This window comes from Zonotrichia leucophrys, chromosome 29, assembly GCF_028769735.1.
Source record: "Zonotrichia leucophrys gambelii isolate GWCS_2022_RI chromosome 29, RI_Zleu_2.0, whole genome shotgun sequence".
Classification (NCBI taxonomy): Eukaryota; Metazoa; Chordata; class Aves; order Passeriformes; family Passerellidae; genus Zonotrichia; species Zonotrichia leucophrys.
In genome coordinates, this window is record NC_088198.1 from 3,140,787 (window position 1) to 3,163,095 (window position 22,309).

At 60.0% G+C, this 22,309-nt stretch overlaps 2 protein-coding genes across 2 annotated transcripts in view; one reads left to right on the forward strand and one right to left on the reverse strand.

Annotated features, from left to right (window-relative positions):
- The window catches only part of HDAC7 (histone deacetylase 7), a 40,854-nt gene extending 30,937 nt beyond the window's left edge, over nucleotides 1–9,917 (forward strand). The window contains exons 11-24 of the mRNA XM_064734985.1: nucleotides 977–1,187; nucleotides 1,714–1,847; nucleotides 2,596–2,716; nucleotides 3,126–3,175; nucleotides 4,034–4,089; nucleotides 4,759–4,869; nucleotides 5,007–5,094; nucleotides 5,303–5,422; nucleotides 5,842–5,939; nucleotides 6,407–6,525; nucleotides 7,020–7,153; nucleotides 7,324–7,408; nucleotides 7,574–7,712; nucleotides 8,353–9,917. Of these exons, the coding sequence (XP_064591055.1) occupies nucleotides 977–1,187; nucleotides 1,714–1,847; nucleotides 2,596–2,716; nucleotides 3,126–3,175; nucleotides 4,034–4,089; nucleotides 4,759–4,869; nucleotides 5,007–5,094; nucleotides 5,303–5,422; nucleotides 5,842–5,939; nucleotides 6,407–6,525; nucleotides 7,020–7,153; nucleotides 7,324–7,408; nucleotides 7,574–7,712; nucleotides 8,353–8,398 (1,512 nt within the window). The 3' untranslated portion in view covers nucleotides 8,399–9,917. The remainder of the gene's footprint in view (nucleotides 1–976; nucleotides 1,188–1,713; nucleotides 1,848–2,595; nucleotides 2,717–3,125; nucleotides 3,176–4,033; nucleotides 4,090–4,758; nucleotides 4,870–5,006; nucleotides 5,095–5,302; nucleotides 5,423–5,841; nucleotides 5,940–6,406; nucleotides 6,526–7,019; nucleotides 7,154–7,323; nucleotides 7,409–7,573; nucleotides 7,713–8,352) is intronic.
- A 321-nt stretch (nucleotides 9,918–10,238) lies between these two features.
- On the reverse strand, nucleotides 10,239–19,268 carry LOC135459227 (twist-related protein 2-like). The gene is made up of 2 exons (XM_064734980.1): nucleotides 15,123–19,268; nucleotides 10,239–11,481 (listed from the first exon to the last, which is right to left on the reverse strand). Exon 1 carries the CDS (start codon nucleotides 15,599–15,601, stop codon nucleotides 15,128–15,130), a length of 474 nt encoding a protein of 157 aa, XP_064591050.1. The 5' UTR covers nucleotides 15,602–19,268; the 3' UTR covers nucleotides 10,239–11,481; nucleotides 15,123–15,127.
- Between the last annotated feature and the right edge of the window lie 3,041 nt (nucleotides 19,269–22,309).

The window sequence follows — 22,309 nt, forward strand, 5'->3', positions numbered from 1 at the left end:
CTGGGGTCAGCACAGCTGGGCTTTGTCCCCGAATTGCCGGGCTTTGTCCCCGAATTGCCGGGCTTTGTCCCCGAATTGCTGGAACTTTGTCCCCAGGTTACCAAAACTTTGTGCTCACCTTGCCAGGCATCGTCCCCGAATTGCCGGGTTTTGTCCCCAAATTGCCGGGTTTTGTCCCCGAATTGCCGGGTTTTGTCCCCAAGTTGCCGGGTTTTGTCCCCCGAATTGCCGGGCATCCGTCCCCAAATTGCCGGAATTTTGTGCTCACGTTTTGGGCAGTGTCCCCAAATTGCCGGGCTTTGTCCCCAGATTGCTGGAACTTTGTGCTCACCTTGCCGGGTTTTATCCCCGAATTGTCGGGTTTTGTCCTGAAATTGCCGAAACTTTGTGCTCACTTTGCCAGACATCGTCCCCGAATTGCCGGGCTTTGTCCCCGAATTGCCGGGTTTTATCCCCGAATTGCCGGGTTTTGTCCCCGAATTGCCGGGTTTTATCCCCGAATTGCCGGGTTTTGTCCCCAAATTGCCGAAACTTTGTGCTCGCTTTGCCAGACATGGTCCCTGAATTGCCGGGCTTTGTCCCGAGATTGCTGGGTCTTTGTCCCCAGGTTACTAAAACTTTGTGCTCACTTTGCCAGCCATAATCCCCAAATTGCCAGATTTTGACCCCAAATTGCCGTCTCTGTTCCATCGCTGCTGTCACTGCGGGGCTGAGCCGGCAGGGAGCAGCAGATGCTAGGACAGTCCTGTCCTGCTTATCCTGTCCTGCTTGTCCTGTCCTGCTTATCCTGTCCTGCCTTGTCCTGTCCCATCCTGTCCCATTTTGCCCTGTCCTGTCCTGTCCCATCCTGTCCTGTCCCGGCTCCGAGCCCGTTGCAGCCTCTGGATCCGCTCAGGACGCCCCCAGCACGGCTCTGTCCCTGTCCCCCGTGCTGGGGACACTGCCCGCTGTCCCCTGACGCCGTCCTTGTCCCCAGGCCCTGCTGTGGGACTCCTTCCAGCGGGTGCAGCAGCAGCTCCTCAAGCGCCAGCCCCTGGCCGACCCCCCCGTGCTGCCCCCCGGCCACCGGCCCCTGTCCCGGGCCCAGTCGTCCCCGGCCACGGCCACCGTGTCCCTCCCTGCCCAGGACACCAAGGCGCTGGCCCTGCCCGTGCAGGAGCAGCCGCCCAAGCCACACTTCACCACAGGTATGGTCACACTGCGGGGCTGTCACCCATGGGCGGGGACAGGAGGGGACCTGGGGGTGTCCTGGGGTGGCTCCACATTGGTCTGGCTCAGTCCTGGAGTTGGGAGTGACAGGAGAGAGCTGGGGGGGCCCCTTCTCCTTATCTTGGGGGGCTTTTCCAGCAGGGTTTGCCCACCTGGGCCCTGGCTGCATTCCTGGGGTTTGGGGCAGGATCTCCCAGGATTGGGGCAGAATCTCCCATGGTTTGGGGTAGGATCTCCCATTGTTTGGGGCAGAATCTCCCATGGTTTGGGGGCAGAATCTCCCATGGTTTGGGGTAGAATCTCCCATTGTTTGGGGCAGAATCTCCCATGGTTTGGGGTAGAATCTCCTGTGGTTTGGGGGTAGAATCTCCCATGGTTTGAGGGCAGAATCTCCCAAGGTTTGGGGACAGAATCTCCCGTGGTTTGGGGGGATTTTGGTCAGCATTTGGGGTCTCGGAGCCCCTGCAGAGGAGCTGAGGGTGCAGCTCTGGCGGTGCCTGGCAGGGCTGGTTTATGACTCGGTGATGCTGAAGCACCAGTGCTCCTGCGGGGACAACAGCAACCACCCCGAGCACGCGGGCAGGATCCAGAGCATCTGGTCCCGGCTGCAGGAGCGGGGCCTGCGCAGCCGCTGCGAGGTGAGCTCAGAGGGCTGGGCCCTCCTCCATCCCTCCTGAACCCATCCTGTCCCTCCTGAATCCATCCCATCCCTCCTGATCCCGTTCCATCACTCCTGATCTCACCTGATCCCACCCAATCCCTCCTGATCCCATTCCGTCCCTCCTGAACCCACCTGATCCCTCCCAAAACCATCCCATCCCTCCTTAACCTATTCCATCCCTCTTGATCCCGTTCCATCCCTCCTTATCCCACCGGATCCCTCCTGATTTCATTCCACTACTGATCCCATCCCATCCCATCCCATCCCATCCCATCCCATCCCATCCCATCCCATCCCATCCCATCCCATCCCATCCCATCCCATCCCATCCTATGCTGTCCCTCCTGATCCCATCCCACACCTCTTGATCCCATTCCATCCATCCTGATCCCATCCCATCCCATCCTTCCTAATCCCATTCCACCCCTCCTGATCCCATCCAGTCCCTCCCAATCCCATCCCTCCCCTCCTCCCCCAGTTTTTCCCCATTTCCTTGGCTCTTTCCCTTCTCTGCCCCTCTCCCCCTGGCATTTGTGCTCAGCTGGACCCTGGGCACAGGCAGGGGCTGATCCCCCCAAACCAGGGAGCTTCACCAAACCCAGCCCAGGGCTGCCTCTGGCTCCCTGACTGCAGTCTGGGGGTGCTCAAGCTCCAGCCCCAGGGATCCTGCAGGGGGATGGGGGGATCCCCCGTGTGTCCCCCCGGTGACAGCCGTGTCCCCCCAGTGCCTGCGGGGCCGCAAGGCCACCCTGGAGGAGCTGCAGTGCGTGCACAGCGAGCGCCACGTGCTGCTCTACGGCACCAACCCCCTGAACCGCCTCAAACTGGACAACGGCAAGCTGGCAGGTGGGTGCCACCCTGGGCAGGTGGGTGCCACCCTGAGCAGGTGGGTGTCACCCCACAGCAGGTGGGTGCCACCCTGGGCAGGTGGGTGCCACCTCGGGCTGGCCCCCAGCAGCTCCCCTGGGTGCTGGTCCCACCCTGGTCCTGCCTGCCCAGCCCCGATCCCCTCTGGTCCCTCTCTCCACAGGGATGCCGCCCCCCAGAGGAACGTTGTGATGGTGCCCCTGAGGGGGTGGGGGTGAGTGTCCATCCCTGGCTGGTTTGGGGTCCTGCTCCATCCCTGACCCCCCAGGTTTGGAGTGCTGGGGGTCATTGCTGTCCCGCTCGGTTGGGTCCCTGGTGTTGGGGCAGGTCCCACCCTAGGTTCTTGGCCTCCCAAGCCCTGGTGCCCCTCTGGTCCCTCTCTCCACAGGGATCCTGTCCCAGAGGACGTTTGTGATGCTGCCCTGTGGAGGGGTGGGGGTGAGTGTTCCATCCCTGATCCATCCGGGTTTTGGGGTCCCTGCTCTGCCCTTTGGGCAGGGCTGTTCCTTTTTGGCCCCTCAGGATCTCGGGGCAGCTCCCAAAGCCCCTGGGCTGCCTGGGTGGGGGTGTTTGATGGAGGTGTTGGATCAGAGCAGCTCAGGGTCCTTGGGGATGTCTGAGCATCCCACTCTGGAAAGGGATCCTGGATCCAGGGGGGCTGGCAGGAGGGGATCCCCACTGAGGGAGGGCAGCAGTGACACTGGGACAGCAGCTCGTCCCTTCTGAGGCCTCTCCATTCCCAGATTTCTGTCCTGGTTTCTCTGCATTCACTGCCTCCTTCTCTCCTCCTGTCCTGTCCCCATCCCTGTCCCTGTCCCATCCCTGTCCCTCTCCCTCTCCCTGTCCCTGTCCCTGTCTCCGTCCCTGTCCCATCCCCATCCCTGTCCCATCCCTGTCTCCGTCCCTGTCCCATCCCTGTCCCTGTCCCTGTCCTGTCTCTCTCTCTTTCAGGGCTCCTCCTGCTGCCTCTTCTGGCTCTGCTCCTCTCCTTGCTGGGCTCCAGCTCTGCTTTCCCTGCTCTGCCTCTTTCCCTGCTCTGTTCCTGGTGCCCCTCTGGGCACGGGGAGCTCTCACCCAGCCTCAGCTGAAGAGATTTCTGACTTTCCCGGCTCTGACGTGGTGCTGGTGTTTGGTTAAACACTAAAATGGGATAAAGCAGGTAAAGGATGGCGCTGGGCAGGGAGGAGAGCGTGGGGTGGCCAATGTCACCTTAGGCTGGCACAGGACACCGATCCCTGCTGGGCGAGGCCGCTGTCCCCAGTGCTGTGTCCCCCTGTGACCCGTGTCCCTCCGCAGGTGGACAGTGACACCATCTGGAACGAGCTGCACTCCAAAGTGCGCGCTGGCGGCAGGTCACCGAGTGGCCTCCAAGGTGGCCCAGGACTGAAGGTGGGGCCTGGGGGTCCAGGGCTGGTCTCACCTGATGGTCCATGGCCTTCACAGGGTGGCACCACATTGGTCCCTGAGTGTGTCCCACATTGAGGTTAGGGGTGTCCATGGGGGGGTCCCTGAGTGGTGTCACCTCATGGCCAGGGGTCCCAGGGCTGTGTCACCTCATGGTTTGGGGTCCCTGAGTGGTGTCACCCCACAGTTGGGGGTCTCAGGGCTGTCACCTCACAGCCAGGGGGTCCCCAGGGCTGTGTCCCCCATGGCTGGGGGTCCCAGAGCAGTGTCACCACAGAGCCAGGGGTCCCAGGGCTGTCACCTCATGGTCAGGGGTCCCTGGGGGTGTCACCCCATGGTTTGGGGTCCCTGAGTGGTGTCACCCTATAGCCAGGGGTCCCAGGGCTCTGTCTCTCTATGTCTGGGGGTCTCAGGGCTGTGTCACCCCACAGTTGAGGGTCCCAGGGCTGTCACCCCCATAGCCAGGAGTCCCTGAGTGAGGTCCCCCCACATCCAGGGGTCCCAGGGCTGTGTGGCACTGGGGACAGTGTCTGGGTGTCCCTGCCTGGGCTCTGTGGCACTGGGGACAGTGTCTGGGTGTCCCCAGGGGTCCCAGGGCTGTGTGGCAGTGGGCACAGGGTCTGGGTGTCCCCTGGGGTGGCAGCTCTGCCCTGTTCTCTGCTCTGTCCCCAGAACGGCTTTGCTGTGGTGCGGCCGCCCGGACACCACGCGGATCCATCCACGGCCATGTAAGGCCCCTCCCTCCCCGAGGGAGCCCCAAAAGCACCTCCAGGGCTCAAACCCACCCCAAAACCCCCCTGGGAGCCACCCCTGCCCCGGGGGGAGCTCAGGAAGGGTGCGAGGTGACTCCCACCCCTCTTGCCAGGGGATTCTGCTTCTTCAACTCGGTGGCCATCGCTGCCAGGCAGCTGCAGCAGAAGGGGAAGCTCAGCAAGATCCTCATCGTGGACTGGGTGAGTCCCCTCTGTCCCCAGGATGTCCCCAGGATGTCCCCAGGGCCAGTTCCTGCTCCAGCTCTTGTGGGAGCGTGGCTGGAACCCCTCAGGATTGGGGAGCAGGAGCAGATCCTGCCCTGGGGGACCCAGTCCCGGCTGCTTTGGGCTCTGTGGGGTTCTGGGGCCGCCCAGCAGCTGCCAGAACCCTCCGTGGGTGTCCCTGCAGGACGTTCACCACGGCAACGGGACCCAGCAGATTTTCTACAGGGACCCCGAGGTTCTCTACATCTCCCTGCACCGCCACGACGACGGCAACTTCTTCCCGGGCAGCGGGGCCGCCGACGAGGTGGGACAGAGGGGACAAAAGGGACAGCAGGACACGGGGGCTGAGCGGGGACAGGGCCCTGGGGGCTCCTTTCCCACCCCTGACCCTGCCAGCACAGGGATGGGGATGGATGGAAAGGCAGGAAAATCCCACAGGTCCTGACCCTGCTGTGGCACCGGGGAGGGGGGACAGGAACCCCAAAATGCTGTAAGGGGGGTGGGTTGGGACCCCCAAACACCCTCCCATGCCACAGGACAGAGGGCTGGAACCCCCAAACACCCTCCCATGGCACAGGACAGGGGATTGGGACCCCCAGACACCCTCCCATGGCACAGGACAGGGGGTTGGGACCCCCAAACACCCTCCCATGCCACAGGACAGAGGGCTGGGACCCCCACCCGGCTCCCCCAGAGCCTCACCCTGTCCTTGCTCCCTCCCAGGTGGGCGCTGGCCCCGGCGAGGGCTTCAACGTCAACGTGGCCTGGGCTGGGGGGCTCGACCCCCCCATGGGGGACCCCGAGTACCTGGCTGCCTTCAGGTACTGTCCCCATGCCTGTGGGCCGTGCTCTGGGTGGGGCTGACCCTGTTCCCCATCCCCTTTTGCCCCATGTGAGGCTGGCCCTGCTTCTCATCCCCTGTGTGGGGCTGACACCGCTCCTCATCCCCTTTTCCCCATATAAGGCTGACCTCATTCCCCATTCCTTTCCCCCCATAAAAACCTGACCCCATTCCCCATCCCCTTTCCCCCCATATAAGCCTGACCGCATTCCTCATCCCCTTTTCCCCCCATTTAAATCTGACCCCATTCCCCATCCTTTCCCCCATATAAGGCTGACCCCACTCCCCATCCCCTTTTCCTCTTTGTGGGGCTGACCCTGTTCTCATCCCCCTGTGTGGGGCTGGCCCCATTCCCCATTCCCCACCCTTTTCCCCCATACAAGGCTGACCCCATTCCCCATCCTTTCCCCCATGTGGGGCTGACCCCCCTCCCCACCCTTCCCCCAGGACCGTGGTGATGCCCATTGCCCACGAGTTCTGCCCCGACGTGGTGCTGGTGTCGGCCGGATTCGACGCAGCCGAGGGGCACCCGCCCCCCCTGGGGGGCTACAAAGTCTCTGCCAAGTGTAAGGAGGGGGCTCGGGGTGGGCTGGGACCCCCTTGGGGTCAGGTGTCGCCATTTGGGGTCAGGTGTCCCCTTTGGGGTCAGGTGTCCCCATTGGGGTCGGGTGTCCCCTTCCCACTCGGGCTGGGACCCCTGGGAAGGGGCGGCCTCTCCTGGGGGAGCTACGGAGATTTTGGGGATGGATTTGGGCAGGGGGAGGTGACAGTCCTGGGTGTCCCAGAGGTTTGGGCAGGGGGAGGTGACAGTCCTGGTGTCCCACAGCTTTGGGCACAGGGAGGTGACACTCCTGGTGTCCCACAGCTTTGGGCACAGGGAGGTGACACTCCTGGTGTCCCACAGGTTTGGGTACAGGGAGGTGACACTCCTGGTGTCCCACAGCTTTGGGCACAGGGAGGTGACAGTCCTGGTGTCCCACAGCTTTGGGCACAGGGAGGTGACACTCCTGGTGTCCCACAGCTTTGGGCACAGGGAGGTGACACTCCTGGTGTCCCACAGGTTTTGGCTACATGACCAAGCAGCTGATGAGCCTGGCAGGGGGGGCCGTGGTGCTGGCTCTGGAGGGGGGGCACGACCTCACGGCCATTTGTGACGCGTCCGAGGCCTGCGTGTCCGCCCTGCTGGGCCACGAGGTGAGACTGGCACTGACCCAGTGCCACCGCCCCATGTCCCCCGATGCCACCACCCTCCAGGAACCCCTGTGCCACTCCTGTGTCCTCCAGTGCCAACACCCCCTGTGTCCCCCTGTGTCCCCCAATGCCACCACCCTCCATGTCCCCATGTCCCCCATTGTCCCCCCCAGCCGGAGCCGCTCCCCGAGGACAGCCTGAGGCAGAAGCCCAACGCCAACGCCGTGCGCTCCCTGGAGGCCGTGATCCAGGTCCAGAGTGAGTGGAAACTTGGGGACACCCCTGTCCCTAACCTGGGTTATCCCTGTCCTGGGACACCCCTCACCTGGGACACCCTGTCCCAGGCTATCCCTATCCTGGGTTATCCCTGTCCCAGGCCACCCCGTGTCCCGGTGTCCCCAGCCCCGCTGTCCCCTCCCACAGGCAGATACTGGGTGGCCGTGCAGCGCTTCGCCTCCAAGCTGGGCTGCTCCTTCCTCGAGGCTCAGCATCACGAGGCCGACGAGGTGGAGACGGTCACGGCCCTGGCATCGCTCTCGGTGGCCGTGATGGTGGAGAAGAGGTGACATTGCTGGGACTGCCCTGTGCCAGGGGGGTGGCAGCGGGGCAGGGCAGTGTCCCCACCCTGGGTGAGGTCCTGGGCTCCTGGGGATGCCGTGCTGGGCTCATCCTGAATGGAAACCCAACCAAACCCTCCTGAGAACCCCGTGCTGGGCTCTTACAGGGTGAAACCCATCCAAACCCTCCTGGGAACCCCATGGTGGGCTCTTCCCAAATGGAAACCCAACCAAACCCTCCTGAGAACCCGGTGCTGGGCTCTTGCAGGGTGAAACCCAACCAAACCCTCCTGGGAACCCCATGGTGGGCTCTTCCCAAATGGAAACCCAACCAAACACTCCTGAGAACCTGTGCTGGGCTTTTCCCAAAGGAAAACTCAACCAAACCTCCTGGGAACCCCATGCTGGGCTCATCCCAAAGGAAAACCCAACCAAACCCTCCTGAGAACCTGTGCTGGGCTCATCCTGAGTGAAACCCAGCCAAACCCTCCTGGGAACCCCATGGTGGGCTCTTCCCAAATGGAAACTCAACCAAACCTTCCTGCCTGGAAACCCAACCTTCCTTCCTGCCAGCAGGGTCCCCCTCCTGTCCCCTCCCTGTGTCACTGTCCCCATTGGCCCCTCACGTGTCCGGTTCCCCTGCAGGGCACAGGAGGAGCCCATGGAGCAGGAGGAGCCCATGAACCAGTGACCCTTGGGGACATTCCTGGCGTGGCCGCAGCCCCCGAAGATCCCGATCCCGTTTGTCCCCCTGGCTCCCGAGGCCCTGGGCGGGCCTGGACTCCTGGAAGGGACATTCCCACATCCAGCAGGACGGGAGCACGGAGAGCCCCGAGCCTGCACCGTGCCCAAGCCCCCTCCCCAATTCTGGGACCCCTTGAGGGGGTGAAGCCCCCCAGCCCTGCGGCACTGACCCCCCATCCCGGGACCCTCCTCAGCGGGAAGGGCCGGACGTTGGGATGGACACTCGGACCACCTTGGGGACAACTCCCAGATGGAAACCCAAACCCAACCATCCCGGGGTTTGCTCCGTGGGATGGGATCTCTGTGCCCTCTCCAGAGGGTCCCTGGCTCCCCTCACCCTGCTGGGGCAGGGGACAGAGCAGCAGGGACGGGGCTGGGAGCTCAGGAGCATCTCCAGGAAGGTCTGAGGCATCCCAAGGAAGGTTTGGAGCTCCTGAGGAAGGTTTGGAGCATCCCAAGGAAGGTTTGGAGGTCCTGAGGAAGGTTTGGAGCATCCCAAAAAAGGTTTGGGGCACCCCAAGGAAGATTTGGAGCATCCCCAGCAAGATTTGGGGCATCCTCAGGAAGATATGGAGCCCCTCAAGGAATGTCTGGAGCCCCCCAAGGAAGATCTGGAGCCTCCCAAGGAATGTCTGGAGACCCCAAGGAAGATCTGGAGCCCCCCAAGGAATGTCTGGAGCCCCCCAAGGAATGTCTGGAGCCTCCCCAGTGAGGGCAGAGCGAGGCCAGGGGTGGGCAGTGCCCGGGGGTGCCCCCTGCTCTCACTGCCCAGTTTGCACTATGGACCCTGCCAGCCCTGATGTGAACCCGACTCCTCTTCCCGGGGCAATTTTGGGGACCTTCCCCTCCTGCCGAGGTGCCTCGAGCCCCTTCCAGCCCCCCGAGGCCCTGGCTGGGTGGGGGTCCAGCCCCTGAACCCCTCCCCAGCTGGGGCTCCCCAATTCCCACCGGGGATCCCCCAGGGGTGCCCAAACCCCCTCAGTCTCCCTGGGGTGACAGGGGCAGATCCAGAGCCTCCAACCCAAGGATTCCATCCCAATTTTCCTTTTCCCATTTCCCCAGGAGCAGGGCCTGTCCTGGGGGACAGAGGGGACCCAACCCTGGGGACAAAGGGGACCCAGCCCTGGGGACAAAGGGGACCCAGCCCTGGGGACAGAGGGGACCCAACCCTGGGGACAGAGGGGACCCAACCCTGGGGACAGAGGGGACCCAACCCTGGGGACAGAGGGGACTCAGCCCTGGGGACAGAGGGGACCCAACCCTGGGGACAGAGGGGACAGAGGGGACCCAACCCTGGGGACAGAGGGGACACAGCCCTGGGGACAAAGGGGACCCAGCCCTGGGGACAGAGGGGACCCAACCCTGGGGACAGAGGGGACCCAGCCCTGGCTGAGCTGGGCGTGGGAGCAGCTCCGGCCGCGGCGACGGGGGGGGAGGAGATTTTGTATAAAAACAAAACAAAACAAAAAAACAAAAACAAAGAAATTTTAAAAGAAAAAAAAAAAGGAATCAAAACCCTTGGTGTGGCTCAGGGTGGGGGTCCCTGGGTGGGATGGAGGGACCTCCCAAGCTCCATCCTGCTGGAATTTACCAGGAGGAATCCACCATGCACAGGATGACATTTTCCTCATTTTAAGTTTTTTTTTTTCTCATTTTAAAGTTTTTTTGCTCATTTAAAATGCAGGGATTTTTTTTTAAACAAACAAGACACATCAAAATACTTGAAAATAGTCTTTTAAAAATATATTTCACCTTTTTGGTTGGAAGCTGGAGTCTCACTCCACAGATAGGTTTTTGCCCTTTATTTTTCAAGCACAATTTATTACTTTTTGAAGGAAGATTTTAAGTTCTAAAGCCGATTTTGTTTCTCAGCTGTAAAATCCTTCCCGAACGAAGCCACCACAGCCCTGTTTTTAACAGAACTCTGATTTTTTAAAGCACCTCCAGATTTTTCTGAAGGCTGCAGTCGACTCCTCGGAGCAGGGAATCCAATCCCACTGCACATGAAAATTGGGAATTGGGTAGAAAAGTCACTCTGGGCCTTCCTGTGGCTCCTCCGTGGGTTCTCTGGTGCGCCCCAAACCTGATCACAACTGGAATTCCTCTCCCATGGAATATTTGGGGGCTCAGGCCTGTTGCAGCCTCCCTGGAAGGGAATTTCCCCCTCTTTTTCTGCCATAACAGGCAAAAAAAACCTGATTTTTTTTTCTTTATTCCAACAAAAGCAGCCCAGCCGAGGGAGGTGCAGGGCGGACCTGGCAGCACCATTCCCTAGGAAAAACAAGAATTGAACCCTGGAAATTCCCCCTGGGCTTTATTGGGGTCGATTTGGGCACGCCAAGACCTCCACTGTCCTTTCCCCACACCCCCAAAAGAGCCCAAATCCACTCAGAGTTCCCAAATGGCCCCAAAATCCAAAAATTCCCAACAGCTCTGTCTCCAACCTCAATTCCTGATAAATCCTGAGGAATTGGGAGGTTCCAATCCAGGAATTGGGGCATTGGTGAGGCCAATCCGTGGGGCAGGAGTGGCTGGGGGTGCCTGGGGGGTCAGCAGCCCCCAAATCCCCCTGGATCCTCACAATCCATGGGAACAGAACACAATCCATGGGAACACAACACAATCCATGGGAACACAATCCATGGAATCGTCCCAGCGCGGAGCCTTCGGAGCGGGATGAAAGTGGGGGGACCCCCGAGGTCCTTGGGGGGCTCCAGCCCTTCCCCTTCCCCTCATCCTGGAGGAATTGTCCTGCTCTGGGAAGGGCTCAGCTCTCTGGCAGTCCCACAGGAGGAAATTGGGATCTGGGGATGGTTCCTTACCTGCGAGCCCACAATAAATCACAGCCCCGAGTTCCTCCAGCAGCGTCCGAACCGACCCAAAGCAGCTCCTGCTGTGGCTCCCTCGGGCTCATCCCTAAAGTTTTTGGGGTCCCTGGGGCTGTCAGGGGTTTGGGGTCCTTCCCTCCTCTCTCCAGGGAGGTTCTGGTGGGGTTTTGGGTGCTGGAGCTGCTTCCATCGAGGCGGAGACCTGGGGAGAGACAGCGGGGTCAGGTTGGGATCGGCTTCCCAAAATCCTACAAATCCATGCCCTGGAACCAATGGGGTCAGGTTGGGATCGGCTTCCCAAACTCCTACAAATCCAAGCCCTTGAGCCAGCGGGGTCAGGTTGGGATCGGCTTCCCAAAATCCTACAAATCCAAGCCCTGGAACCAATGGGGTCGGGTTGGGATCGGCTTCCCAAAATCCTACAAATCCAAGCCCTGGAACCAATGGGGTCAGGTTGGGTTTGGCTTCCCAAAATCCTACAAATCCAAGCCCTGGAGCCAGCGGGGTCAGGTTGGGTTTGGCTTCCCAAAATCCTACAAATCCATGCCCTGGAACCAATGGGGTCAGGTTGGGTTTGGCTTCCCAAAATCCTACAAATCCATGCCCTGGAACCAATGGGTTTATTCCATCCCCTCAGGCTTTGTCTCCGGCTGTTTCCTCCCCACCGAGAGCTTCCCCTCTCTGGAGAGGAGCCTGGGGAGGGATAAATCAAATCCTCCAGGAATTCTCCCCCGGGAAGGGCTGAGGACAGAGGGGAAGATCTGTATTTTCCCAAAAGGCCAATGTGAGCCCATGGGATGGGTGATGGGGTTCGAGGGCAATGAGCAGCCAAAATTTCAGAGTCATGGCCAGGCAGGACCATCCCAACCCAGCCCATGGGAAAATGGATCAGCTCCCTGGGCCCAGCGAGGTCTGATCCCAAAAATACCCTCCTGGCAGGATTTTGGGAGGGAGGGTTGGACAAGATTTAACACCAAAAACCCTCACGGGGGGATTCCTGGACTGCGGGGGCTTTGGGAGGAGCCGAACCCTGCAGGATTGGGGATGGAGAAGCTCACGGAGCTCCATCCTCACCCTCCCTGGGTATCCCAAACCTTTGTCCGCCCCAGGAACGGGAGCTGGGGCCGGGCACGGTCCCGCAGCTCCTCCCGCAGCTCCTCATTCCCCTCCGCAGCCCGGAGCCCTCCCTGACAGCCGGGATGACAAACGGGCTCGTTCCAGAGGCATTCCCGGGGCCAGGCAGCTCCAGCGAGCTCCTTGCAGGGGCCATAAACCCGGAGATATTTCCTCATTCCCCAGGGCTGGATCCGTGATTTTATGTCTGGATTAATTTTAACTAATCCTCAGCAGTGCGGGGACTCTGCCACGGAGAGCAGCTCGGTCCCACTGGGTGGTTTTGTCTATTTTTAATGAAAATGTGGAGGTTTTTGATGGAAAAATGAACCCAGCAGCTCTGGCCTGTGACAATTCGGGGGATTTTGGGGAATGTCCTACATCCCTCACCAGGGCGGCTCCTCCAACACCTCCCCTTCCACCCCGAGTGAAAACACAGCTCTGGGAAGAGCAGATTTTGGGGAACCCTCCGGCCTCCAAACCTGCTCTGTGCCAGGAGCACCAAATCACCCAGGAACAGATTTCCCGGGATTTCAGCAGCTCCTCACCTCCCCTGAGAGCCCAGCCCCAAACTGGGGGTCCCGGACCACCCCGAGCACCTTAACCAGGGACAGATTTGGGATGGGAAGGGATCCCTGCTCTCCTGTCATGCTGCGGAGGGATGCGGGGGATTTTAAAGCAGCTGGAGATGGATTTCGTGAGCAGGGAAATAAAAGGGAATAGGGAATAGGGAACAGGGATGGGAGCTGTTCCCGAGCTCCCGCAGTGCCCCGGAGCAGCGAGAGGTGTTTATAAATAAAAGCAAATGAAGCAGCCGCCAGACAAAGCCGATTCCAGGCGAGAGCAACAGTCCCCAAAGGGAAGATTTATCCAAGGTCTTTCAGGAGACACAATTAAGTGAGGGCAACGCGAGAGAGGCGATAAATCCAGGGAGACAAATGAAGGGCGAGGAACATCAGCCCTTCAGCCTCTCCCCCCGGCACTTCCAGCTCCCGGCCTCATTTTCTCCTCCAGCAGGGAAAGAAACCATTTTAATGTGCCCAAGACTCGAGAAAAGCTGAGCGGGGGGAACTTCAAACGTGATTTCTGTTGCCTGAGGGCTCCATCCCTCTTTTTCCCCGGCTGATGTCTCCCGGTTAACAAGGGCACATCCAGCTTTTCCAGCCCCCTTTGATATTTAATAGGCTGAGTTCCACCATGCAGGGGCTGCTTTCCATTAGGAAATCCCAAGCCCGAGCGCAGGGTTCGTTCAGAGCCTCCCTCCCCAGCTCGGCACCGCTTTCCTGGTTTTGGGGTTTTGCTGGGAGAATCCCCGTCCCTCTCCCTCCCTGCCCGGCTGGGATTGTTCAAGGGACCCCGAAACGCCGCAGGTTTGTCCGGGGAGGGCGATTCCCTCCCCAGCTGGAGGATGCAGGCGCGGAGCACTCGGGGTGGATTTTATAACGGGATTGATGATTGATGATCCCGCTGCGCTCACGGGAGCTCTCCAAAGTGACTGAAGGGTCTTTAATCCCTCTGTTTTTCCCTCAGTTCTGCCAAGAACTCGGTTTAAATAAACAGCTCTGGGAGCCGCGTCGGGTTCTGCAAACAGAGGGAGCAAAAATGGGTCTGGGGGTGCTGGGAGGGGGCTCAGCCTTCCCCACGTCCCCAGGGCAAAGGGATTTGAGTCAGGCTTTGTAAAATTCGGGATTAAGCAGTGCCGAGCAGCTTCCCTGTGTTTGGGGAGAGCCCCACAACACCCCCAAAACTGGAGAATCCAACCCCAAAGTGCCAAACCCAGAAGGGAGTGAGGGGTCTAGGGGGGCTCAGCATCCCAGCTGGTCCTGGTAGATTTTGGCCATCCCAAACTGAGGACAAGGGGCCGCCCTCTCCTCCTCTGGGCAGCCCTGAGGGGAGGTGACCTGGCAAAAACAGGATTTAATGCCTGAAACAACAGGGTCTGTCCCCCAGAATTGATATTTATACATGAATTTGGCAAAGCGTTGGATTTCCTGCTGGCTGGGAAAGGGAATTTCAAGGTGGCCCATCCCAAAAGGAAATCCCCTGGGAGATGCTCGGCACCCTGAGCCAGCCCCGGCAGCTCCACGGCCTCGAATTTGGGGCTGTTCGGTGCCCGAGGAGAGGCAGGAGGAGCCCTGGTCCTGTCTGGGGACAGCGGGGCCAGGGTCCCACGAGGCATCCCCGGAGCTCCTGGCTCGGCACTGTCCTCTGGAACTTTCTGTTCCTGCTCTGCGGGAAGTGTTGGCGCCTCGTTAACCCCGCTCCTCCCATTCCCGATTCCTCCCAGCCCCAAAGCTCTGAATTTTGGATTGTTCCCGTCTCAGCATCCTGAGCTGAGTCCATCAGATTTCCCCACACAGTGCAGGATTCCCGCGGATCCAGCGGGATCACGGATCCCATCCCGAGTGCAGAGCTCTGGGAGAGGAGCAGGGGGAAGCCAGGCAGGACACGAGGCCACCCCAGGGCAGGGCGGCTTTGACACCTCAGCAAGGCCAGGACGCGATTTGGGAATAAACCAGATTTTTAAAGCCCCGTTTTGAATCATTCCCACCCCTGCTGAGTGGGATCAGCTCGGGAACCGCCACGTCCTCCTGCTCTGGGGTCTGGTCTGGTGGGACAAACCCCTCATCCCCAGAGCGCCAGGGGGGTGGCCGCGATTCGCAGTGGGTGACACGGCAGTGACACGACGGTGACACGACGGTGACACGACGGTGACACGGCCACACGTACCCGGCTCAGTGCGACGCCGACATGGACCAGGCGCCCTCCATCCTCCACACGGAGAAGGCGTAGCTGAGCCTCTCGTGGGCCAGGAAGTTGCAGCTGGTGGCGACCTTGTGGTCCAGCTCGTCGCTCTGCAGCACCTGGCACAGGAAGTCGATGTAGCGAGCGGCCAACTTGAGCGTCTGGATCTTGCTGAGCTTGTCCGAGGGCAGCGTGGGGATGATCTTGCGCAGCTCGGCGAAGGCGTCGTTGAGGGACTGGGTGCGCTGGCGCTCCCGCACGTTGGCGATGACGCGCTGGGCGTGGGCGTCCTCGGGGGGCTGCGGGGCCGGGCTGCGGCGGCTGCGCTTGCCCTGGGCCTCGGGGGCTCCGCCGGGGCCCTGCCCGCGCTTGCGGCCGCTCTTCCTGGGCAGCCGCTCGGCCTCGTCCTCGCTGGTGGCCGCGCTGCCCTCGGGGGACTCCGGGGAAAGGTTTTCCTCCTTCATCTCCTCGGCTGCCCGGGCTCCCGAGGCGAGGCCCGGAGCGTCCGCCCTGGGGCTCCCCGGGCGCCCCAAGCCCCGCAGAGCCCTCCAAGGAGCTCCTTGGCTTTTCCTTTGGGCCAGGAGAGGAGGGCTCTGGGATGACTTGGGGAACGGCTCCTGCTGATAGGGCGAGCGCGGCGGGGGCGGACCAGGCGCAGACCAATGCAGGGGAACGCCAGCGGCTCTGGAGCTTATGGGTTCCAGATTTCCTCTCTCCCTCCCCACCGCCACCCCGAGCCCTCCGGCACAGATGCTCCGGCTGCCGCCCGGATGTCAGGGACGCTCTCGGTGCCAAGGGAGCCCCAGCCATGGAGCTCGGCGGTGGCTTTGGGGGAGTTTTAAATTGATTTTTCAACCCAGTTGACCCCGCAAAGAAATATCCCCTTGTTTGGGGTGGAAGAGGAGACTTTCACCTGTGAGGGAGCCAGGTGGGGATGTGGAGCCACAGGGGCTGCAATGAGCGGGTCAGGAACTCCCAAAATCCAAAGGAAGAAGCAACCAAAGGGAGATCGGCATCCGTAGGGCTCTTGAGGAAAGGCTTTGGTCAAAATGAGCTTGAGTTTGTGTCCATTTGTCCATCCACCAGGCCATTCCTTCGTCCATCCATCCATCCATCCATCCATCCATCCATCCATCCATCCATCCATCCATCCATCGCTCTCATCTCCCTCATCACACTGATCCATCACCAAATTCCTGTTGAGTAACCAGCGGCTCCTGGGTGGAAGAGGAAGGGGAAAATGAAGAGGAAATGGAAGAGGAAGGGGAGCAGGAGGAAGAAGGGGAAGGGCAGGACCTCTCTGGGAATCCCCCAGGATGGGATTGGGGCTGGATCTGGAGCCCTCTGCCCCAGCAGCGCTGCCGAGGGCTGGGGAGCTGCCACCAGCTCCAGCTGAGGCTCGGCCTGTGCCTGGCCTTTATTCCTTAATTAATTCTTCTTTTTTTTTTTTTTTTTTTTTATTGTTTTCCTTTTAAAAGAAAATAAAATTGAATTGAATTTCACCAGGAGAAGGGTTCTGGCCGGGGGAGGGGAGGTTTGGGATTGGGGCTGGGATCCCGGAGGAACACAATGAGCTTTGAAGTGCAGGAAGGAGCAGCCCCACACCCCAAGGGGCTTTTGTCCCCACATTTGGAGGGGTTGTGGCTTTTCCCTCAAACATTTCAATTTGTTCTTTCAGTGAGTGTTTTTTTTTTTGGGAGGATATTCATCCAAACTCCTCATGGAAAGGTCACGAGGCACCAAAGTGGTTTCAATAACTCCTCCAGCTCGCTGGGGGTTTTTCTGCTGCTGCTTTTGACACATCGGGGAAAATTTCAAGCCTTAAAGAAAGAAAAACAACTGAGCCAAGCCCAGCTCACTTGACTCAGGGAGAAGTCACCGGATGGCAGATTTGAATTCCCGATTCCCACCAATTCCTGGCCCCTCTGGACACGTCCCCTGTTGGTTTTCCCCCTACCCCTCACATCCATCACCTCCTAGGGGGACTTTGGGAGGTTTTTGGGGGAATCTCCTCCCAAGAGGATTTTGGGGGGTTTTTAGGGGAATCTCCTCCCAGGGGACAAGGGACAGGACAGCAGGAAACAGCCTCGAGTGGTGCCACCAAGGGTTTAGGTTGGACATTGGGAAAATTCCTCCTGGGCAGGACAGGGGTGGGGTGCCCATCCCTGGGGGGTTTCAGAGGAGAGGTGGCACTTGGGGACATGGTGAGGGTGGCCTTGGCAGTGCTGCGGAAGCGTTTGGTGCTCTCAGAGGGTTTTGTTTTGCTTTGTTTGGAGATTTTCTTTCCAAGCTCCTTTTCTTTGTTCCAGAGGACAAAAATAATCCCCGTTTCATCCCGCGTGAAGGAAGAAAAAAAAAAAAACCAACCAAAAAAAAGAGGATAAGGCTGATAAATGGGAAAGATGAAAGGGAGCCGGGAAGAGCCGCTGCCCCTGGAGGCTGGGAAGCGCCTTGAGACCCGCAGGTTTTTCCAGTTACGGCGGCCCCGGAGTGGAAACAGCTGCGGGGCGGCCAAAACCGCCGAGCATCCCTCCCGCCCGTGTGGTTGCTGCGGCAACCGCGGGGAATTTGGGGCGCTGGGATGGCGCTGGGAAGGGGAACCCGCGGGGCTTTGATCCCGGCTGATGGATGGCCCCGCGATCCTTTCCCCGGCGCGGTGACCTCACGCTGCTGGAACGCGCTGGGATCTGTCAGAACGCGGGGCTGGAGGAGGAACAGGGGGTCAGGGGGTCCTGGGGGGTCCCGGGGGGTGCAGGGGGTTCCTGGGAGTGATCCCAGAGTTTTCCTGTGGGATGGGGTCGGGATGAGCCACAGGAGCTGCCCCCGATCCCCGGGCTGGGCCCATCCTGTTCCACTTAATTCCGACACGTGAAAGTTTCTTCCCCCCTTTTCTCCGCCATCTGCTCCCATCTGGCCATCAAAGCGGCCAGGAACTGTCCTGAGCTCTCCCAGCACGGAGCTGGGAATGTTGGGAATGTTGGGAATGTTGGGATCAGCCCCTCCAAGCCCTTCCTTGCCCCCAGAGCTGCCCTTGGGTCGGCACCGACCCCGGATCCGGCCCGGATCTGGTGTGGATCCCTCAGAATCCTGATGAGGAGAAAAGGTCCCCACGAGCTTCTCCCATTTCCAGGTCTCTCCTCCTGCTTTGTCACCCCAGGAGGGGTCCCCATGGGCTGGGGACGGGGACAGGAGGGGACAAACAAGGATTCCCAGGAAATGGGAGCAAGGGGACTCTGCAGGCCAGGAAAGGAACGGGAAGGAGGGAGCGGGAGCTGCTGTCCTGCACCTTGGGAGCGAATCAAAACCCCCAGGAACATCCAAAGCCAGGCCGGGATCCTCCAGCATCCAACTCCTGGGCACCTCTGGCAGCTCTGACTCCAATTCCAGGCATCCAGAGGAGCATCCATGCCCTTTATCCCCCCACTCTCCTGCACAGGATTCCCAATCCCAATAAAAATCCCAATAAAAATCCTAACAGAGCCAGAAAATTTGATATTTTTTCCTCCCCCGGTGCACTGAACCTGGTTAGCTTTAATAGGAATTGGATTTGGGGAAATCTGTGTGGTTTGCGTGCAGGGAGCTGGGGCAGATCCAGAAAAAAACCCAAAAAATCCATCCCGACCTCGACCTGCCCCACGCAGAGCCACAGGATCCTCCGGTGGAGCAGCAGCTCAGGAATTTGTGGGAATCAGCACCCGCTCAAGAATTTGTGGGAAAGAGGAGTCCAGGAGTGCCCTTAGCAACCAGACAAACATTTGTGGGGGGTTCTGTTCCATCCCGGAGGGAAAAACCCTCTGGAAAAATCCGGGAAAGGCGGTGTTGGGAGGGCAGGGGGTGAATTTGCCCCAGGGGTCCCTTCCCAGATCTTTCCCATGGAGCAGACCCAAACTCATCCCTTGTGCTCCTGCTCATGGTAAACCTGACTGGAATTTGGGGTTGGGAACTGGGAGGGAACAAAAATGGGATGAAAATTTGGTTTTTTTTATCACAGGGGCAACCAGAGCTGGGTTCCATCCAGGGCAAGAGGGAGACACCCTGGAGAAGCTGCAGTAAATCCCAGTTTTCCTTGGGATGTTATCCAAGAGCAGCAGAGCCCGTGAGTGGGATGGGGATGTGGAGAGGAGGGATGGATCCATGGATGGATGGATGGGGGATCCATAGATTCATGGATGGATTGATCCAATGGATGGATGGAATTACAATGGATTGATATGAGGATGGATGGATCCATGGAGGATGGATGGATCGGAAGGATGGATCCATGGATATGGATGGATGGTTTCATGGATGGATGCACGGATGGATCCATGGATTCAATGGATGTGATGGATGACATGATGGATGGATCCAATTGGAGATGATGCCATGGATGGATGGATCCATGGATCCATGGATTCATGGATGGATTGATTCATGGATGGATCCACGGATGGATCCATGGATGGAACCACATCCCAGGGAACACTGAATTATTTCTGTGGAGCACTCTGAGATCCCTCAGAGCTGCCTCCAGTTCCTGCCTCTCTGCTGGGCCAAACTGGAGCCCAAAGGGGGCTCAGAAAAGCCCCTGGAGCTGCAAGCCACACCCAGAGCCACCACCATGGATGTCCCCGAGGCCTGGATGTCCCCAGCCCCTCAGACCATCCCGGTGGGGGTTCCTGGCAGGAGCAGGGAAGGACCCCCTGTCCCAGAGCTTTCCCCATCCCAGAACCGCCCCTACCCCCTGGCAGCCCCGCAGCACATCTGGGACACCCCCGGGGCCTTCAAAGCCGTGTCTGGGGAAGAGACGAAAGGCCCGGCTCAACTCCTGGCTGGAGATGAAAGGAAAGCTCTCCCTCGGCGGCTGGAACGAGTTCGCGGTGCTCCGGAGCGGGGCTGCAGGGGCCCATTTCCTGCTGCCTTTCCAGAGGGAATCCACAGCAAATTCCCGGGGTGGCCGAGCCTGAGAGGGGCTCCGGGATCCCCGAGGGGCTCCCGGGATGCTCGGTGGGCTGGGGGGGATGAGGAGCAGTGGGATGGGGAGGGAAAAGCTCCTCCAGGATGAGCCCGGGGCGGGGGAGCGGCGGGCGGGCGGATGCGAGCGCCAGATTTTCCTCATTTCGTCCCAGGAAATTCTATTCCGATTAAAAGGCGTTTGATGTGCGCGGAGCGGGCGCGGGGGGAGGCCGGGCTGGGGTTGGGTTTCTCTGCAATTCTTGGGCTTTATGGGGTTTGTGAGGCAGCTCGAACTCCCAGGATTTCATGGCTGCAGAACGCGGAGTTGAATTTTGGGGTTTGTGAAAAGGTGGGGGAGGAAGGGATGGAGCCATGAGCACCCCAGGGCTCCTCCTCTCCTGGTTTTCCAAAGGTTTGATCCCTCTCCATCCGGAAAGGGGAATCCTCCAGCTCCTCACCCCCTCCATCACCAGGAATTAAAGGAATAAAAGGGTTTTTTCCAGGCTGGAGAAGGGAAATGTCCCAGTGTCGTGGGAGGCTGGGGGTTGTCAGGAGTTCTTGTGGAATTTGGGGTTTCCTGAGAGCTGGTGGGGATGGATTTTGGGGTTTATCAGCCCATAAAAGGGGTAAAAGCCACTTTAAAGTGAGGCAGAGCCAGCCCAAGGGCCAGGCAGGAGGAGCAGGGCTGCTGCTTCCCCCTGGTCGTTATTCCAGCCCATTCCTCACATCCTTCTGTCCCACTCTGGCTGAGGAGGAAGGGAAGCAGTGACCCTTCCTTGGGAAGTGGTTCCTGCCCAGCTCCAGGCTGGGAAGGAGCAGAGGGACCCCCAGAGGGGCCAGGACCCCCCGATGACCCCTTTGGGCTCTCCAAAAACGCCAAACTCCATCCCAAAGGCTCTTCCCAGCTACCCCGGCCTGGGGATTTTCAGCCTCCTCGTTAAGCACTGGGCCCATATTGAATCGTTTTATCCCTTTGGTTGCTCTCCAAGCTGAGAATTGTCCTAAAAATAACCATTCCCAGTTCTGTGTGTGATGTTCTCCCCCCTCTCGCAGCCCCTGGCTCCGGCCCAGCTCCCCCAGCTCCGGTGAGTTCATCCCGACACCAAATCTGCTCCGTTGGGGATCTTTAATCCCAGAGCTGCTCTCACCCAAAGCCCGGCTGGAGCACGAGGATTCCCTCGGGAACGGCGGCAGGGCCGGGCTCGTGTCCGTCTGTCTGTCCCTCTCCCAGCTGGACACGGCCCTGGGAGCCAGGACACTCCTCTGGGATCCCTGGCTCCAGCCCCAAGCTCTTCCTCAGGGACTCTTCCAGATCCTCAGGATGCCGTGAGTGAGGTGGAATTTGGGGGAATTTTCTGATTTTTCCCAGCTGGGGAACAAAGGGCAAATCCAGGCTGAGCCAGCGCCGTGTCCAGGGCGCAGGGACACCACGTGTGGTGACATCCCCTGGAATGTCCCCTGGAGTGTCCTGGAAGGTTTTGGGACACGTTCCTGTCCGTGCCTGTGCACTTCACTCTCCTAGCTCCAACTCCCAGGGAATGGCACAGACTTCCAGGGGAAGGATTCCACTGGAAACAGCCACCTGCAGGTCCCTCCGGGTCTGTCCCCAAGCCCAGACCATCCTGCAGGTCCCTCTAGGTCTGTCCCCAAGCCCAGACCCTCCTGCAGGGTCTCCAGGTCTGTCCCCACACCCAGACCCTCCTGCAGGTCCCACTGGATTTGTCCCCAGACCCTCCTGCAGGTCCCTCTGGGTCTGTCCCCAAGCCCAGACCCTCCTGCAGGTCCCTCCAGGTCTGTCCCCAAGCCCAGACCATCCTGCAGGTCCCACTGGATTTGTCCCCAGACCCTCCTGCAGGTCCCTCCAGGTCTGTCCCCAAGCCCAGACCCTCCTGCAGGTCCCTCTGGGTCTGTCCCCAGACCCTCCTGCAGGTCTCTCCAGGCCTGTCCCCAAGCCCAGACTGTCCCCAGGGCCAGCACCACCCTCTGGAAGCCCCAGGACCCCTCTGCTGCAGCCCCAGAGCCACTCTGGGGACACCCAGCAGGGATTTGTGTCCCCAGCACCTCCCTGCCCCCCCAAAGCCACCTGGAGGGTCCCCAGCCCCACGAGGCTCATCCGGAGCCTTTGAGGCGCCGCTTCCGCCCTCGCCACATCTTGAGAGCAGATTGGGAAAATGCAAAAAACCTGTGCTTCCCCTCTGGGTGCCTTTAATCCCTCCACGGGCAGGAAAAGTGGGATT